Source organism: Ammospiza caudacuta, chromosome 2 (genome assembly GCF_027887145.1).
Source record: "Ammospiza caudacuta isolate bAmmCau1 chromosome 2, bAmmCau1.pri, whole genome shotgun sequence".
In the NCBI taxonomy this organism is placed as follows: Eukaryota; Metazoa; Chordata; class Aves; order Passeriformes; family Passerellidae; genus Ammospiza; species Ammospiza caudacuta.
In genome coordinates this window covers 106,460,146-106,479,147 of record NC_080594.1, presented here as the reverse complement: position 1 = coordinate 106,479,147, position 19,002 = coordinate 106,460,146, and the positions used below count along the sequence as shown (strand labels likewise).

Genomic DNA, 19,002 nt, shown 5'->3' with positions numbered 1-19,002 from the left:
CATGGAAAGAAATTATGACAGGCCATTTTTTCCCCTCATGGTCACAATGCAAAAGAAGGTAATAGAGAAAGTTTAAACAAAAATTTCCCACAGAAGACTCCCACTGTGCTTCATGATGGCCCATAAACAAATCTTACCTCATCTCTAGAGGATTTTGCTTTGTTGCAATAAGTAACTCTGGATTTTAGAAATGATCAGAGAGTATATAGAATTAGATGTAAAATCTCCCATATTCAATACCTTCAAATTTCATTTGGCAACCACTTCCCCAATAAGAGCAAATTAATGGTATTACCTATTTCTTTCAAAGAGAAACAATGCAGATGTGAAAATATTCTCTAATCTGTGACAGGAATAATATACCTCAAGAACAATGCAGATATTATTCCATATAATTAAAAGAACTTAGCACTCCCTCCCAAGGAGACTAAGTATTAGTGTTTCACAAAATATATGCTCAAACAGAACTCAAATATAAAAGCTGCATATGCACATCTGCTCTCTTCAGTCTTGAGTTCAAGGGACTGAGAGTCTAGAGCTGGGAAAACAGATGTGAGAATACCAAGGCACATCCCTGAGATGATTTTAGCTAAGGAGCAATGAAACAACAGAAACTATCCCTTAAATCTGAGCAAGTTGCTATCCTCTCAGCTAGTGCCAAAACACCTGTTTTGCTGTTCATCTCCAACTTTCCTGCTGTGGGGCACACAAGCAGTGCTGCAGGTTGGCCAAGAGTCCATTCAGACTCCATCTCAGGAGGTGTTTAGCATCCAGCTGAGCAAAACCCTGAGAAGCCTCGTCTGACCTCAGAGCTTGCCCTGCTTTGAGCCAAAGACCAAGCACAGAACCTCTTGAGGTTGCTCCCAGACTGAATTATCCTATTATCCTATGCACTTTATGCTGGTTTCTGAGGCATCTGGGTTTTGTTTTTCTGTAGTAAATTCATTAGATGCCTTGCTCTTGCTGGCGTCTTTCCTCCCTCTGTCCAACATTTTACTTGGAATTATGACAACTGGCTACCCATTCACCCAGTTAATCACCTTTTACTGGTCCCATCATTAGTAACAGCAATTCATACCTTATTTGAATGTGGAATTTAGTACAGATCTGAATAGGATTAAGTGAAAGAGATTAACTGTAATAGTAGAGGACTAGACCCACAGGCCTCTCTATTCCTCTCTGTTGATTGCACTAGACTAAAAATAATATAAAGCCAACTTCCATTAGCAAGGAATTTATATGCTGTTTCTCTCTTGCTTTTTCTCTCAGAAATGTAGATTTATTTTGAACCAAACTTTTACTAAACTGATGGAATAGCAAAAATTACCTTTGACCACAACAATTTTATGCCTATGGCAGTCATTTTTCAACTGTCACAAGAAAGGCATATTTTGCTTATTAACTAACTGTTTCACTGCATTGTTTATTTATTATGCTATACAGGTCACTTATGACCTAGATGAAGTTTCTACACAGATTTTAACAACATGAACACTATTTTTATCGCTTATCTTGTGTCTGCTACATTTGTGAAGTGCTGCATTCAAATGAAAGGATACATACAGTACTGTTTAGATGGTTTCTTTTTGGATGTAGAAGATGGCCAAGTCCTGGAACCACTATTCCAAATTTTAGAATATGAGTGAGACATGCTGCTCTCCTGTCTGAACCAAATATACAAACCCACAAGTATCCAACTGAAAGAAACCCCACATGTGTAGGCACTCAAAGCTGCCCATGGCCAATGAGGCTGTGGGACATTATGGTGTTTCAGACTCATAAAGGCAACAGGTAAAAATTTCCTATTATGTTTCTTTTTCTTATGCTACTTTTCCTTTAATTTTTTCAGCATTGTTCTTTCTATATGTCTCTCAGAGCAAAGGGCTGTCTATACCTGAACCATAGATTAGGCTGATGAGAAATGGATAGAAGCTCATGATGTCTTCACAGCACAACTGCATTTGCTTCTCTGCACTGCATTATATGAAACATTTGACTAGCACTTTTGCCTCTGAATAGACTTTGAGGCTTTTAAAACAACTCCAAATCAGATTATTCTATAACTTCATAAGCCTCTTCTGCTTAGTTTCTACTGCAATGCAGCGAGTTCCTTCCATTTCCATACATGTGGACCTAGCTACCATCACAGCTTATTTCCTCATTACACTGATGAAAAAGGGAGCAAGGAGCTGAAGTCTTAGAACAAGACAAACAACCCCCTAAGGCGACAAAAACTTAGCTGAGATGTGACCAGTATAACCTAGAGAAGAAAGATGTAAATGTCTTAAATGCTCCAGTTATCTCCAGAGAGGACATCCAGGTGCTGAGCTCTTACCAGCCAAGCTCTGCTGGAGCTCCATGAACATGAAGCACTTGAGGAGAAACCCAGGCACCACAGCAGCTCAGTCTTGGACTTTGCCCTGAGGCACCCAGGAGCCTCCTCCCAGCCCAGTCTGAGACAGCTGTCTTTGAACAGTCCAGGCATCAGGAGAAATTATAGTTTGTTCACTTGTGACATTTTAACAGCATATGGACTACTTTTAGTAAAGGCTTGCATTTTTCTGCCTTTAGAGTAGAAGCACAGTACAGTGTGCACAATTATATTTCAACTGCAAAGGGATAACTTTCAACAAAGCAGTAAAGAAATGATTTTTAAAATAATTTCTCACTGTGGTAATTAGACACTGAAATTTTTCATGACTATTTCTAAAACTGTTCATTATGTTTATTTAATTTCTGGACAGTTACTTGAAATCCAGTGCACTTTCTTAGCTGGGAATATAAAATGCCAATGGTTTTTAACTGGAACACAACTATAATTTCTTTACATTACATAATTCTTACATTTTCAAAAGAGAGTTTAAGATTTCCTTTGCAGATAATTAAAGCACATAAGTCTGTAATCTATCTGCAAGTTTCAGTATTATTTTAATACATATATTTAAATGGAGATGAAAGACCACAGCAAAGAACTAACACTAATTCAAATATTAACAAAATTTATGGAGACTCTATTAGAAAATATTTTTTACTATGCACTCAGGTTAAACTGAACTTTCATACCAACTGCTAGATTTTTATTCTATAACAATTACATGCCTAACTATAGACTACTGTGAAAACAGGGAGGAGAAAAAGAAAAAAGGAGGCTTGTTATTTAAATAATGCCATAGTTGGACTCCGGACACTTTTAAGTTACGAAAAAACCAACGCCATCTGTTGTAATGGTACAATGACATTCAAAATTTCAGACACCTACTTAAAATCTGTTCAACTCATTTTTAATCTGTTCTCTACAAATTTTTTGTTTATTTACAAATACCCATAACAAAAAAATTAACTGAACAGAAATTCTTTAAATACTGTGATATCCAAAATTGTAGGAAACTGCTAGTTTTTCAGTGGGGAAGTTTTGTTAGGGCTATTTTTTTTGTAAATCATTCTACACTATTTAATGTGTTTTAGTCGCCATTTTTATAAAGAAAAATTTTTGCAATAGGTTGATGGGTAGCTAGCACATAAGTTTATTAGGAAACTATATGCACATGTTATGCACTTTTTAAGATGCTAGTTATTGGGTACTATGATTAAAAGTTTTATAAATACATGCATTTTTGATTCAAGAATTTTCATAAAAAATTATGTAGTTTAAAGTATTTTCACTTTTTACTTCCTTTCAGCCTTTCTGCAGAAAGGAAAAGGAGAAGTAAAGGAAAATCAACCACTTCAGTTAGATCTGAAGTTTTCAAAATCATGAGTTTTTTAGTGACTTCTTCTCTGTATTGACAACATCTAAACATAGACATTTTGCATTCAACTTTTAGAAAGCATTTCCCTGTATTTTTTCTGGAGGGGTTTGTAGGAGGCAAGAAAAACCTGGAAATATGCATGATTTAAGTAGAAGTCATTTTGGCTAAAAGTTACTGTCTCCTTTCCAATTTATATTATTAGCTAAAAACTGACTTTTGCAATAGGTCCATAAACAAATCTTCTTCACTTGAAGTATTCTCAACAAGATCACTGTTGCAGCCAGCTGACCCCGGCTCATGCTGCCCCACCTGCTCTGCTGAGAAAACCCAAGGAGCTGCCCTGGCACAGCCACCTGGGGAGTTGTGGAGGGAGGAGCAGCTCAAACTGAGCCCTGCTCACAGCCCTGGTCCTTGCTGCCTCCCTGGCAGAGTAGGAAGGAGAGAGCCTGGCTCTCCAGGGGTGCTCACTGCAGCAAGTATTGCTGTGAATTATGTGATGAAGAGTTATCAGGCTGCATTTCAACCACATGAATGGTTATACATTGCTAAAGAGGAAAAAAAAGAAATTTACCAAAGTTGGACCAACTTAATGCAATTTGCAGCACAACTCCAGCTGATAGCTTTTATTTCATTTCTCCCTTATTAAAAATAGAACTGGAATATTAAAGTGCATGTGTACATATCAACACATGTAAATTTAGCAAAATCCCAATAGTACAAAACCTTGATTTATCTGCTCAACCCACTACTGAATGATCTGTTTTGGTTACATGAACTTCAAGTGACACATTTCATACTAAACTAACCTTATTTTCAAATGCAAATAAAATAACTAAGAAAACTCCACTATTAATTAAACAAATTTAAATAGTCTGGTTATCACAGCATAGTGAGAAGCTGTTATTTTTCTGCCACTTGTCCTACAACTAGTGAGTCACTATGTATTGGTAAGAACACATGAACAACTGAGCATACACTGGAAAATGCAGAGATAATGGGATGCAGGAAGGGAGAAGAAACAAGGTCAATAATATAAGTTTATCTGTGGAGGTTACAGCGTATTGTATACTGCAGGGAGTTATGAAAGAAAAAGCAATCTCACTTACTACCACAAACAATAGCCTGTAAGCTTTTCTTCACATGGCAATGCTGCTTCTAGGCTAAGGGGAAGTTGCATTGATCCAGTTAGCAGCAAATTATTATTAACCTGACACTGAACTTCTTCTGACCTATGACTATCTCCCTCCTAAATAACCACATTATTTTCCTTCAACAAAAACAAAGCACAACACACCAAGAAAATTCCTTTACAGAAAACATAATGAACTTGAGAAACTACAACAATATGTCAGAGTTTTCATCTCTTGTGCCCCAAAAGTTCAAGACAAAATGTGCTGTTCTCTGCCTACAGAAATAGATCACATTGAACACCTGCCTGCACGTCAGATTAGCAACAGCTCGAACAGTTTGCCTCAGCTTAATAAAAACATTAACACACTGTGTTGGTTTCTTTTACAATACTGAGGAAGAAAAATAGAATGCAAGAACAATAACTTGTCTAGAAATCAACAAAACACCGAAAACAATTTCTAGGATGGGAAAAACAACCAAAGAAGTGCAGAAAATTTATATATGAGGATTCAGAAACACCAGAAGAGGATACAAGAGATGTTTAGTTCACAGACACAACACAAATTAGTTTTCATTTTGCTGTGGTATTGGCTATCACATTGGTTACGTTCAGTGGATACAAGCAAACCCTGTTCACTTTTCAAGGCTGCAACTGAAATGTACCCTTGACCAGACAGTTTTGATTGCAAAGGCAGGTCAGTAATACAATAAAAACTTTTGAAACTGGTGATTTAATGCAAGTTTAGTATCCTGACAGTCAGAAAAATGCTAGACTGACACAATCTTGTGATCATTTTAGAATATAACAATTTGAATCTGCTGGCATTTTACAGAATAGCTTTTAGCAAATAAAAACCAGGCACTTCTACATTACCATGGTAATTTTTTTAACACCATCCACTTTGTTTACAGCACAAAAAAAAAATACCATTTCTGCTGTGGTAATTTAATTCAGCAGTGTATTTTTTTGATCAAAGATTTTTCTTTTCTATAGAGCTATACATAAAAGCAGCAGAAGGAGCTGAAGTCAGCATTATTGTAAAAGCTGCTTTCTGCAGAAAAGCTTCACAGTAAAAAGGTAACCAACCTGCTCACGTCAATGGCTGCAAAATCCAAAAGGAAAAAGGCCAGTGGGATGCATTTTAGTCCAAAATTATTTAACATTTGTAGCAATGGAGTCAAAAAAGAATGAAAACATCACTGACTAAAGGTAACACAGAATCAAAGACCAGAGAATGACACCTTACTGCTGAGTGAGCAGCATGGCTTTTACTCCAGGGAATTCAGTAAAAGGAAAAATAGAAGAAAAAGAAGAAGAAATTAAATGTGCATGCTTTCTATTTCACAGAGTACACACATTAAAAATATAATTTCAGATCAAGGAGACTCCACACCAGACTCCAGATTCCTGGAGCTTCAATACTCCTTTGTTATGGACTTGAGAGTCATGGGGGTCCAGTTTGAGGGTCCAGAGTCCTTACCCTCACATATTTCATACTTAGGGTTGCTTCAGAGACAAGAATTATTCATCAAGCATATCCAAGAAGTTACATGTTTCAACATGACCAACCATATACAATTTACTCTATTTAAGAACAAAGAATGCAAAATAAAAGCTTTTAGATTGGGAATATCCATCTTGCCTATAACTGATTTGAAATAATACCATTACAGAAAAAATAAAACTAAAACCAAGTAACAAACACACTCTCATTCCAAGGCTATGGATAAAATCAGTAATCAGTCCTTTGAGCATTTAAATAGAGAAGTAGTGAACAGGAATGGTTATGTAACCTTTCCAAGCAGCTTCTGGAAATTTATGTGCTGTGCTGGCATACATACTTTAGGAAGGATGCTTAAGATAGTTTAGGATTAGATATGAAGATTTGAAAGAATCTTGAGAATGAGGAAAGGATGTGAAAACACAATTTTTGAAGAAAAACCTAAGAAGATCATTATAACTCTTTCAAGCAAGAGGAGTCTACAAAATTATTTGATTATAACCTGTAAAATCCTATATTGAGGGATAAATTTGGTAACTAAAGATGTTTAAAACCAGAGGATAATGGATAATGGTACATTTAAAATTATGGTTGGACTTACAAGCCAGGTAAACACAGGGTAACAGATGAATACTCTTAAAAACAAGAGCAATGAGGGATTTGAGCTACTTAACAAGCCTGGTGGAGTGTTCTTTAGCACTGGGACCTTATGCAAACAATTGAGGCACTACAGGTTCAAATTTAACTAAAACCACATGGTAAAGGCTGCTCTTTACTTTAGAAAAATCTACTGGCTTGTGGTATACACAGCACAGAGTCACAATATTCTCTCTTCCCCTGATATTCTAGCATGATGAAAACATTGACTTCTGAAAAAACCCAGACCAAACCAAACAAAAAAAACCTCCAGCTCTTTCACTGCTATCAGGGTAGTTCTTTTACACTCAACTCGTGTATCTGGAGGCTTCAATTTACAAATAATCTGAAATCTTTGGGAAAAACTAGGTAGATGCTGATTGCAAAAAGAAAATTTTAATAGGACAGCCACTCTTTTAGTGATCTTTAAGATGCAATTTGAGTATAAAGTATGTTTTCATTGTCTGATTTGTTATCTATAGCTTAATAAAATTTTACTGCAAACAGATAGGAGTTCCTTGTGTGTTATCTGTACTCCCCCATTCTTTGTGTGCTCACTGCACTGTTTATTTAAGATTGGAAGAAAAGTTTTGCCCAATTTATTAAAAAGCCTTTGCTGTGTAGCAAAAGAAATAAGCACCAGAATACTTGGGTGTCATTACCACTAAGCAGAAACTCTGGAACTGCATGATAGCAGCCAGCTTCCAGAGGCAGCATCAGCAAGATTCAGCTGCAGAGCACTGTAAATGCTTTGTGAAGGGCTCCTTTCTATTTCCCATTTCTTGGACAAATCAATAGTCCAAGATTCCTTTTTCTGTTTACTTCAAGCATTTTGCTCCACAACCAAATCAATAGTCCAAGATTCCTTTTTCAGTTTACTTCAAGCATTTTGCTTCATAACCAGTTAGCAGATCAACACTGATTTTTATTCTAAAGAATGGATAACCTTTATTTATTTTTATAAAGTAATAAGCTCCAACTAAACTTTCAAATAGATGCTGAAGATTTAACGGCATTACAGAGAGAGATGGCAATGATGCACAAGAAGGATTAGCTGATACTGGTGGAATTTGGGGTGGTAACATTTCAAGTGTTTTGTGGATGGATATCCAAAGTAAATGAAAAATGCTTGTTGTCAATTCTATGCTTGCTGTTGCTCATTAACTTCCAAACCAGAGCTTTGAGAATCCACCAGTTCCTGTATGCATTGTTAATTTTGTAGAATTTGGAAACTAGACTTACTATGTTACAGAGGGAACCAAAGCAAAAAAACCAGATGGCACTCTAAAATAAAAGATTTTGTTACTGCATAGTGTCAGGAATTTAACATATACTGAGAAACAAATGTCACTGAGAGATGAGTATTCTCTTGATACATGGAAAGTGCTATGGGGTGAATGTCTTATTTTAAATATGCTGTGATCTTCTAACTCCATTTTTCGGACACACTTAAAAACAAGCAAGTTACTGCAATTTTACTTTTGCATCCTATCCAGCAGAACTGCTACCTTCACATTTATACCTGCATTCCTGAGGGCTGTATGTTAAAAACAGTTACATGCATTAGAGCTCCTCTTACCTCAAAGGAAAACAAACACCTCCCACAAGTTTTCCTGCCATTATCAGGCCTTCCAAGTACCTGTAGTAAAGGGGCTGTCTGACAACACTTAACATACTGCAGTGATGGAGATGCTGGGAAGAAGGTATCTAGCCAGTCAGGAAACTGCTGCTGCTTCCTTTTCCATCAGCAGCAAGTCAGTCAAGGCAGAGATACCACACTGCATTTCAAAAGTGCCATTTTCAAATACAGGAAATAAAATAATGCTGTCCATCCTTCATCTTAACAGCAAAATCAAGAATTCTGAAATATTTCTTGGAGACTTAGTTATTGTCTGAAGAATATAAATCAGTGCAACAGCAGCAGTCCAGAGAAGGTTTGAAGAACACTATTAAATCAAGACTGTCTCTTACCACAAGCACAGAGCAATGACTTTTGTTAATATTATTTTTACTTACATGGTACATAGCAGTTTCTGGTCCAGGTGTGCCCATGACTTCTTGCCTCAATGACTCCATTTGTAAACTAGGCAACAGTGAGTAATGACTTGGACTACTACTCTTGTCTCCCTTCTTTTTGGACTTTTTCCCAGTATCCTTTTTGCTATTCCTTTGAAACATGTAATCTTCTTGACCTATTTTCTCATTGCTCATATAGCGAAGCAATGAATTTTCTGTTGAAAGGAAAGTAATGCAAAACATCATTGTGAACTTTTACACGCATGTAAATCCTGCTTCCAGAACATGCAATATTCTTGCTAAGATCTACTGCCAATTTTAACTCTTTGGGACTATTAATTTACAAAACCCATATGCTTCTTTGGTTCAGATATAATAAGAAAGAAAACTTCTGGTAGGGAAAATTCATGACTCTTATTCTGGTATGTTTTAAATAAAGGGGACAAAATATAAGAGAAGATGCACATCAATAAATTTTGTCTTGGAGTTTAAAAAAAATGAGCAATGATGGACCTATGATAATTTTGTGGGTTTTGCTACTTTTTTAACCAGGAGTCATAATTAATACAAAAGTCAGTGGCACCACACATTTTAAACTAATTTGCTCTGAATGTTCACTGGGGATCATTCACCATATCATACATACTTTCCCTGAATACTCTTCAGCATGTACCAATTTGCAGCTGACCCAGAAGCAATGTCTGTCAATTTAGGAAACCTCATCCGATTTCTTTTTCACAAAATTGTCTCTCTTTCCCTGCATTAATGTGAACTTCCAGTACCCACAACCTCCTGTGGCAAGATGTTCTTCAGCTTGAACATGAACTGCACCAGCTCATTTTCTTTTTATCCAGCATCTGGATAGGGATATTTGAGCTCTTTGCTCTTGTTTCAGATTAAACACTGACAAACCTATTTCCTTACTTCAGTCCACGCAAGCTTTTATAAAATTTTATTATGTCCTGCTCCCAAACTGAGAATGGCCAGTCTGTGTAACTGGCCCCAGTTCAGAAGTCAATTCAGGCATCTGATTAATTTTTGTTGTCTCCTAAACTTTCTTGAATTCAACTGTATTTTTCTTAAGAGATTAAGAGGCTGGAATTCCACACACATACCATGACAACAACTGACACAGCAGCATAAGAATGCTTCTAAATTTGGTCTTGTATTCTTTTCCTAATAATTCCTAAGTATTTCGTTTTGTGATCCCTACTGAATATTTAGTTATTTTTACAGAAATAGCTATCATTGCTGTAACATCTTGTTCTTGGTTGATAACAGCAATCTCACAGGTTGCTGTTATCATAATTTTGTACGTGGAGTAATGTATCCAAGTCTCACAACCCAGAAAAACTTATCCTCTTTGATTTTGAAGTAAATCCCATTCTGGTCTAGAATGTTTTCCAACCAACTTCTCAATACTAAAATAGACTCTGCAAAAAAATTAAGCATATATAATAAAGAAAATACCAAAACAGGTTCACAAACATATATAGCTAAGCAAGCAGCAAAATGATGCCGAAATATATAGCTTAAAGCAAGATAAAACCTTGCCTTGTATAAGATGTGTGTTCAGATTACTTACCTCTCCTAGTATCTCTTTTTATTTTATTGGGGTCTTCATAATCTCCCACCCAGTTATATTCTACTGGCATAGAAATAGGCCTCAGCTTCCCTGGAAACAGAGGAAAAAATTGAGATCATGCACCATAAGGCAGCATTAACCCAACATTCTTTAGAAGAAAGAACAAATTATGTGCTAAGCTGCAATTCTACAGGGTTGCTTATGAAAGAGGATCCAGCATTGCCTCTGAACAAGAGGTTAAGACAGGAGTTCTGTTCTCTTTAACAGAAAAGAAGCAGCTAAGTATTTAATGGAATTTTTTTTAAGTTTAGAAAATAAATCCAGTGCCCTACAAAGTCATCAGTGGAATGACGTCTGATACTGAAAATACATTCAAATTACTTCAGCTTTCACTGAGCAGTATCTATTTCTTATTCTGGAAGCCCCTGGCACACACATGGGAGAACTGTTTTAAAGCACATGGGAATTGTTGGTAACAGAAACTTGTGCATATCACTGAAGTACCTTCACAAATAGCATATTTGCTGGTGGGCTTACAAGATCCATCAGTGACTGAGAAAGGAAATAGAAAACCTCTACATGTCATTTTTTTTGTAGCATTTTATCCACAGAAAGCAAAGTACATTATTATTGCTAAATTCACTTTGATCTCAGACAGCAATAAAAATTAATATATTTTATATATTTAAAAATAAAAAAAAAACAAAAATAGCTGAAGACTATTCTGTCTTTTAAATTTTAACTGGAAGCTGCTGAATTGATTTTAAAAAATGCTGTAAACTATGATTTCTGTTTAGGGACTTCACATATATAGCTGGAAATCAGTAAAATCAGTGTGCTAAGGAACTTAGTGGGGCCACTTAGAATAGTCTTAGAATGGTCTGAATTCTTTAGCAAGTTAAACAGTGTATTGAAACAAAACAGAGAAGCATAGCACATGGCATATTATCTGACAGACTGAAAACAAAATGTTTTCCCAACAAGATCACCCCTTGCTCTTTTTAAATCAATCTACCAGTCACAAATCAAAAAAGCAAGTAAATAGTTTGATTTTAAAAGTAGCAAAGCTTAAAGTAAAAACTTCAAAAGTCCTGTAAATTATTTTAGTAGAAAATTCCTACATTAAAATTTTACTCCACATTTTGAGGTTAAATTCAAGATACACTGAAAAAAAAAATACATGTTTATAATGAAAACAAATATTCAAACATGTCCATCTCCCTGCTGTAGTACTGTATCCACGGAAAACACACCAACACCATTCAGCCAGCATAATGATAAAAGTTGTTATCATCTTAAAAAAAATATTGACAAAAAAAGTTGTACATTCTGTTCAGACCACAGGATCAGGTTACAAATACTTCACTACTCAGGAAAATCATAATTTTCTCTTATTATTAATTTTACTATTTAGGGACACATATTTAAGTCTGATTGAAGCTGGTGAGATTTAGTGCACACAGTCATTTCCTGAGTGGGGAATGCATTCGGCTCATGTTTACTTGATCAAAAACAGCTCTCAACAGTTTCTTTTTCTAGAAATAAAACTTTCTTTTCTTTGTGAGGCTAAACACATAGTATCTTATTAACTGCACACTTAATAAAATAGAAAAGCTACAAAATTGATTGTTTAAATCTCTTATTAAAAGTAACAACAAATTTTCAGCAAAACCTTCAGCTGTTCAAAGCACCTGCTTTTGTATCTGGCATTAAAACTGCAATGATCAAATTTGTTTCTTTCCTTAAATTCAAGTTTCATTTGTCTGTTTCCTCTCCTAACAACCTTGGTTTTACACCCCTATGGATTCCCTAATCTCTTTTCCATCAAAAGGACACTTAGGAAAATTTTCATCTTGCATGTGGACAGAAGCTTTCCAAGGCAAATTAGCAGCAACTATGGAAGACCTCAAAGCCAGTAAGAGCAACAAAGAGAAATATCTTTGTTAACATTGTCAAAAAATATCAAAATATTCCAGTAAAGAAATTACTAAGGGCCTTATTAACCTCTCATGAAGGAGAACTGAGAAAATTTTTGTAAAAAAGTTGACACATCACAAGATTAATGGTAAGTACATGTTGAAAATAATTATTTCTCTAGGCCTGGGAACTCTCTCTGACCTTCTTTAATGGGTGACCATAAGCCAGAAGAGTGTTATTGTCATTTTCCAGATTTCTGTGAAACCCTAAGGCCATGCCTACCCACAAACCTTAGGCTAACAAATGCATGTGGGAAATTTTAGAATTTAATGCTGAAATGGTAATATTTTTAGAAAATACACTTAAATGAAAATGGATTTGACAATTCATTAAAAATGGAATTGAATTCATTTAAAAAGTGAGATCAAAAGTGAAAGACTGTAAAACAAACGTGTTAAATAATGACTGATTTTCAGTGGAGTCTTTGATCCATGTCTTTATGACCCTTTCCGCTAACAGAAAAAAAAAAGGCAGAAAAAGCTATCCTATAACAAAATAATAGATTCAGCAGTCCTTGAAGAAGAAATGTGTTCTTCCCTCTCAACCACCAGCATTAAAATTTAATGTCTGGAACAGTGAGTACATCTCTGTTAATGGAACTGACTGCAGCCACCAATTGTAATATTTGAAATACTGGAGTAATAAAATTGATGTATCCATTTTCAAAACTTAGTTATTTTGCACAGAATGGGCATGGTTAGAAAACACTTGAAAACACTTTGAAATCAAAAGGATACTGAAGATTTTTCAGCAGGATAATGTACTTGTGTAGAAAGAGTGCATTTTGTGAACATGCAACCTTTCATGTTGTGCAAGCATGTTGCTCCAGGTCCTAAAGATACTTTACACAGCTCAAGTTCAATTTATATCAAGGTCCCCAAGTGATTCTGGGGAATGGCTGCATGATGTACTAAATCTATGCTTCCTCATAATTTACATCTATTTTCTTCACAAAGGGATATGATGACAGGATTGTTACAATAACTAACATACAGCTTATGCTCACTTTTAAAGCTGAAGTAACACAGCAGGTAGGTTGAAAAAATGTTCAAGTGTGTGCTCAGCTAATACTACAGCAGTCAAAATAACTTTTTTAAACATGAGATATCCTATTCATTTTCTTCCACAGCCTACCAACTCTATGTCTGTACAATTTTATAGTTGGCAACAGAAAACCAGGTCTCCTAGTCCAAAGCTAAACCAGTTACCACACTAGGTAGAGTTCCAACAGTTTCAAGGGTAAAATAAGTTGGAGTAGAAGGGTTTGAGCATCAGAACTCTCACCAGAAATTGTTCCTGAATTCTCATCCAAAATAAGCCAAAACCCAAGATGTGGATGTAGCACAAATACACATGTGTGCTCACATGCAAAGTTACTTTTGTAACAACCTATGGTCTCAAATAATGAGGAACTGCTATATGTAAAAAGCCACCACTTGTAATATAGGAAGTTACAGGAGGTTAATACAGTATTACCAAAAAAAGACCACTGTCATCAGTCATACTTCAATTCTGGGACTAAAGTATTATAGAGTTTTAGAGAGCAGTGCAGCATGAAAGCAGCAAGTCACCTCTTGGTAAATCTGAAGGGATTTGATTGTTGTTACACCTAAGAAAAATTTTCCAAAGCTGAATTCTGAAGCTTATTCAAATCTTGCCCTTCCAATGAGAGAAACTCCATTCTGAATTTTTAGTAAAAAAATATGAGCTTCTGATATATGTTTTTTCAATAAAATCATACTGAAACATAGTCTGGAAAACTAAGCTGATAGCAAAAATATATGTACAGAAATCCCATCAATTTTAAACTGGACTTACCTATCATAGTAAATATTTTTCTTTCCTATAACAGAATAAGCTCTTTGGCTGAAATTATACTAAAGTAGTATTTAATTCTCAGCAAAATCAATGGCCACCAGAAGTATTTTCATGGTTAAAAACAAAAGCAGATGCATGAAAATCCTAAAATCAACAAATGGTGATTATCTTTATGAGATCAATGCTGTACCATATGTTGGTGTGCTCTCTCTCCTTCCAGGACCACTTGTTCTTCCCTTCTCATACTCATAGCAGTACAAAACTGCATCTTCCTCAACCACGTTGAAGCGTTTCCGATATTCTTGGTCCAGAAATGAGTTTGGAGATTCAGATCCTGTATGAACCGGTTTGCCCACTATATGTCTGCCAACATCATCACAGGGGAGATTTCCCTTTTCATCCCTGCAGTTAAAAAGAAAAGTTTTTAATATATTGAGATAAGACACTGAATTTTTTATACTGCGAACATTGCAATAAACATGGGCCTATGCCAATATTTTATATGCTGAAACAGATTAAATCCACCCCACATCAGGAGCACACAGCATATATGCATTTATATGCCAGCTACCTCACACATTTCTGCTTGTTACTGATTTATCCATCTCATGGATTTCTCTTGAAAATTATTACAGAAATAAAATTGATGTGCCATTACTCTTTTAATTTTTCTTGTTTTTTTCTGGAATCTACCTAGCACTTTGGGATTTAGGGCAGAGGAGAAATGTTGGCCTTACTTCGCATACTTTTAAGACATGTCTACGTGGTAAGCATCAGCAAACTCAGTCTGGTTCCTCACACTTTATCCCAGATCAAGATGAACCAGGCACAGAAGATGTACAGACACCTGACATAGTTTTGCACAATCATTTCAGGTCTAGAAGTTGTATAGGCACATCCACGCAGTTTCACATACAGTGTGCAGCACCTGCTTATCAGCTGCTACCCCAGGACAGTGCTCACTCTGCACTTTGTGTCAGATCCCCATTATCTTTTTGCTTTCCTCCACCCGTGCCCCACTCTTTGAAAATGGAAACTAGTCAAAGGCATCAAACAAGAGAGCAAGCAGTGCTGGGTTAGGAGTCCTTTCTTGCACTAGATGAATGAGGACTTATCTAGTAAATGTGCTGCTACAACTGCCTGGAGATGGCTGCAAAAGACCTGATCAGACAGCCGTTTCTGGGCAGCACAATAAAGGTGGTCAAGAGAGAAGTCCGTATTCAAGAGGTAATCAAAAGACAAGCTGGGCCATATGCTCTTGTTGGAGTCCTTCAGCTACTGTGAACCTCCATGTGAGTTCCAAGCTGGCCACCATGCTGACCCCTACTTCACCTGGCATCTTGAGACTCCATCTGAGGACCAGGCAAAGCCTCCTCATGGCACCCAGGCAGCCATGAAGGATGAGAAAAGGCCATCCTGCCTCGGTGTGACAGTGCAGCATCACAAACCCCCACTGGTCACTACACTCACTTTGGCCAAGCTGCTTTCCCAGAGCAGGCATGGTGTTGGCTTAGGGGAGGAGGCTGGTGCAGCCCCAACAGGGCTGTGGGCTCTCCTCCAGCCACAGAGAGCCCTTCTGTGCTGACAGAGCTGGGCACCCCAGCAGGTAGCAGGATGGACACTGACATAACCCAGCCAGATGCTGATTGATGCTGCAACCACCATCAGGGCTGGCCCAAAGAAGGCAGTGCAGCCTGACCTAGAGGGATCTTTACTGCAAGCATGGCGTTAATACAGAGCCACCCTTTGCCACAGCCCTCTAGAGATGAGGGCTCCAGTTCCCATCCCCAAAGGTACTTGATAAATATGAGCAGGCACTAACACACAACCAGCACATGGCAAGTGTTGGTCCCTTTTTGTCATGGCATCCATGAGAGGATATGTCAGCAGCTGTACTGTCTGTGGGTATCATCACCCAGCCTTTGGGTTTTACAATTTACATCAAAATATCAAGTCTTTTCCTCTATTCTAGGAACAAAAGGAGGCTTGATTGTTTGCTTTTCTTCCTTTGGAATGGCAACAACAAGCTGAGAAACAGATGTTGAGCAGTTTGATAATACCCAAAATACACACATGATTTAATATAGTTAATCATGGGCAAAAAATCTGATGAAATGCCCTAACAAATTACTCAGAAACACTGCACCCTATGAGACAGGTGAACTCAAGAACTGTCCATTTGGATTAAGCTGATGAAAAAATTCAAATGTACCAAGCCTAATCTCTCAACAAGATTACAGCTTGTACTAATATGTATTATAAGATTTAATCTGAATTGGTCCAAACTACTGCATTATCATCATGATTTAAGAGATGTTATTAAAAATAATCACAATTCATTTGGAAGTTCTCAATTTGTACAGCAGAACTCAAAAACTGAAGAGTAGTGAATGTTTAGCAAAAATAATTTAAAAATGAGGATGCACTTCTTATCAAATAAAAATATTGTGATGGTAAACATAATCAGTTTCAGGAGCACTAGGTTTTTAGCAAATGACTACTGCATTCAAAGAGAAACACACCTAAGACTACTCTTTGGATGGGTTTGTCTTCCCCCCCAACTTTTTTTATGTTTTTGGATTGGAATTAAATACTTGGTTCTTTTCTGTAAATTTTCTGAAAACCATGCCCTTAAAATATTTATGTGAGCATAACAAAGAATTGTTATCAGGGAGGTAAAATATGTATTCAATTACTGTGCACAATTCAAGTGTTATGACTAAGAATGTTCTCATTTAATCTAAAGAAAAAAAATAGTTATAGTAAACTAAAGTATGGTGAGTTCAACTGGGTTATACATGCCACATTTGAAATAATTATTTTTTTCCCTGAGAAACAGAAACCAAGCCATGTACATGGAAGGAACATGGGGCACAGCTTAAGGCTTCACAAAAGGCTTCTGACATCCTCATGAAGCCAAAATCACACTTGTGCCCTGCAAGGTTTTTCATATATCTGAAAAGTAATAATTTATCATAGAATGTCAACTCCTCCCCCCCAGGAGGCAATTTAAATTGCCATATACCTCACTCTTGGACAAGCCCCTGGAAAGTCCTGTCAGTATCAGGTCATCTTATCAACTGGCTAGAGGAGTTGCAGATAAGAAAGTGTAAGAAAAACTCAGGTACAAGACACTGAAGTGCAAGAAAGAACATGCTGCCCTTATAACCTTTCCAAGAAAGGTAACTAAAAGAAAAGCAACAATTAATTTAAAAATACATTAACTGGACATATGATACCTGTGTCTAGGATTATGGAAGCTTTAGGAATTCTGATTCCTCTTAAAGACAATCCTAAAACTCTGGGCAGCCATTTTTTGCACTATTTGTAGGCCATAATTCTCTCAGAGTTTCAGGAATTCAGGAATCTGTGTACATTATGGAATTATACTGAATCATTTGTGGTTATGTAAAGGTAGGCTAATGAATTTGCAAGGAGGATCTGCTGCTCTTCTGGCTCAGCAAGTCCAGAGGCCTGGGAGAGATTAAAATGCTGTTCCAGGTGGCAGGTCAGAGTATCAGCTGTACTGACAGGGAACAGCAAGGTTACTGCACAGTCTGGCTGAGTGGCCACACTAAAACACAAATCTGAAAATTCTCAAATATCAGAGAAAGAAAACACTATGGCAGGACTGAACAGTTCTGTTCTTGGAGTTGAAAAGTTTCTTTCATTTAACTCAGACTCTTGCTGCATTATCATTATTGGGCAAGGGGACAAATATGAGCTCCTTTCCTAGTTACACATCCAGGGTTTCAGGTAAATTTTGCTCTTCTGAATGAGACTGTTGCAGCCAATTGATGACCCCATATATGAGAAAATAGTGTACTGGACCTTCTTTTCTGAAGGCTACTTTTTGCAGACAAGATACTGATTCAGAATATTCTGTGTCTGATTCAACACATCTACCCTTAATAACCAGTTTACCTGCAAAATACAGTATTATCTACAGGGAAGACTAATAAATAGGTATGAATGGAATGGTCAGTTACTTCACAAACATTTTTAATCCAATTGTGCTGAGAAATGGTCTTTTTTACCTTGGAACATAAGGTTCTGTTGGAGGAGGAGGTATGTAGAGATCTTGAAGGGCAGAGCTGTCTCTTTTTGTAGGTGTGCTGATAGTGCTGGATGGAGTAGCAACACTGCTTGTAGGGCTTCTAGGAATAAGAGGCTGGTTCAAAAGAGAAAGAGAAATAATCAGGATTATCCTTATATATTACACATTTTTATTTGTAAAAGCCAAAACCAGAATTAGTTCAGAAGTCTAAAGAAATAGTTAGCAGTTCTAACATTCTGAGTGATTTTAAACTGATTAAAACCCACTCATGCTAAGAGGACAGATCTACAAATGGACATGTATTGTGCTTATAAAATTGACTCCTCTGATTGCATCTTTTTCTCTTTAGAACAGCAAGTTTATTGCCAATGCCCATAATCAGTGATCACATGAGCTACTGGTGAAGGCTTAATTAGTAAATAACAAACAGAATCCAGTCAATTCCTTAAATAAACTAACATTGTAAAGAAAAGGTCTAGTGTTTACAGCAAAAGGTGCATAAGTAGGTATTAAATTGAATGTCAAGTCCTT

General features: G+C 36.6%; 1 protein-coding gene across 5 annotated transcripts in view; it reads right to left on the bottom strand.

Moving 5' to 3' along the window:
- CNKSR2 (connector enhancer of kinase suppressor of Ras 2) overlaps positions 1–19,002 on the bottom strand; it is a 205,900-nt gene that overhangs the window by 66,660 nt on the left and 120,238 nt on the right. For all 5 annotated transcript variants that reach the window (XM_058800636.1, XM_058800632.1, XM_058800633.1 and 2 more), the window contains 4 exons: positions 18,452–18,585; positions 14,605–14,816; positions 10,620–10,709; positions 9,035–9,249 (listed from right to left, as the gene is read on the bottom strand). In XM_058800636.1, coding sequence (XP_058656619.1) covers positions 9,035–9,249; positions 10,620–10,709; positions 14,605–14,816; positions 18,452–18,585 — 651 coding nt within the window. The remainder of the gene's footprint in view (positions 1–9,034; positions 9,250–10,619; positions 10,710–14,604; positions 14,817–18,451; positions 18,586–19,002) is intronic.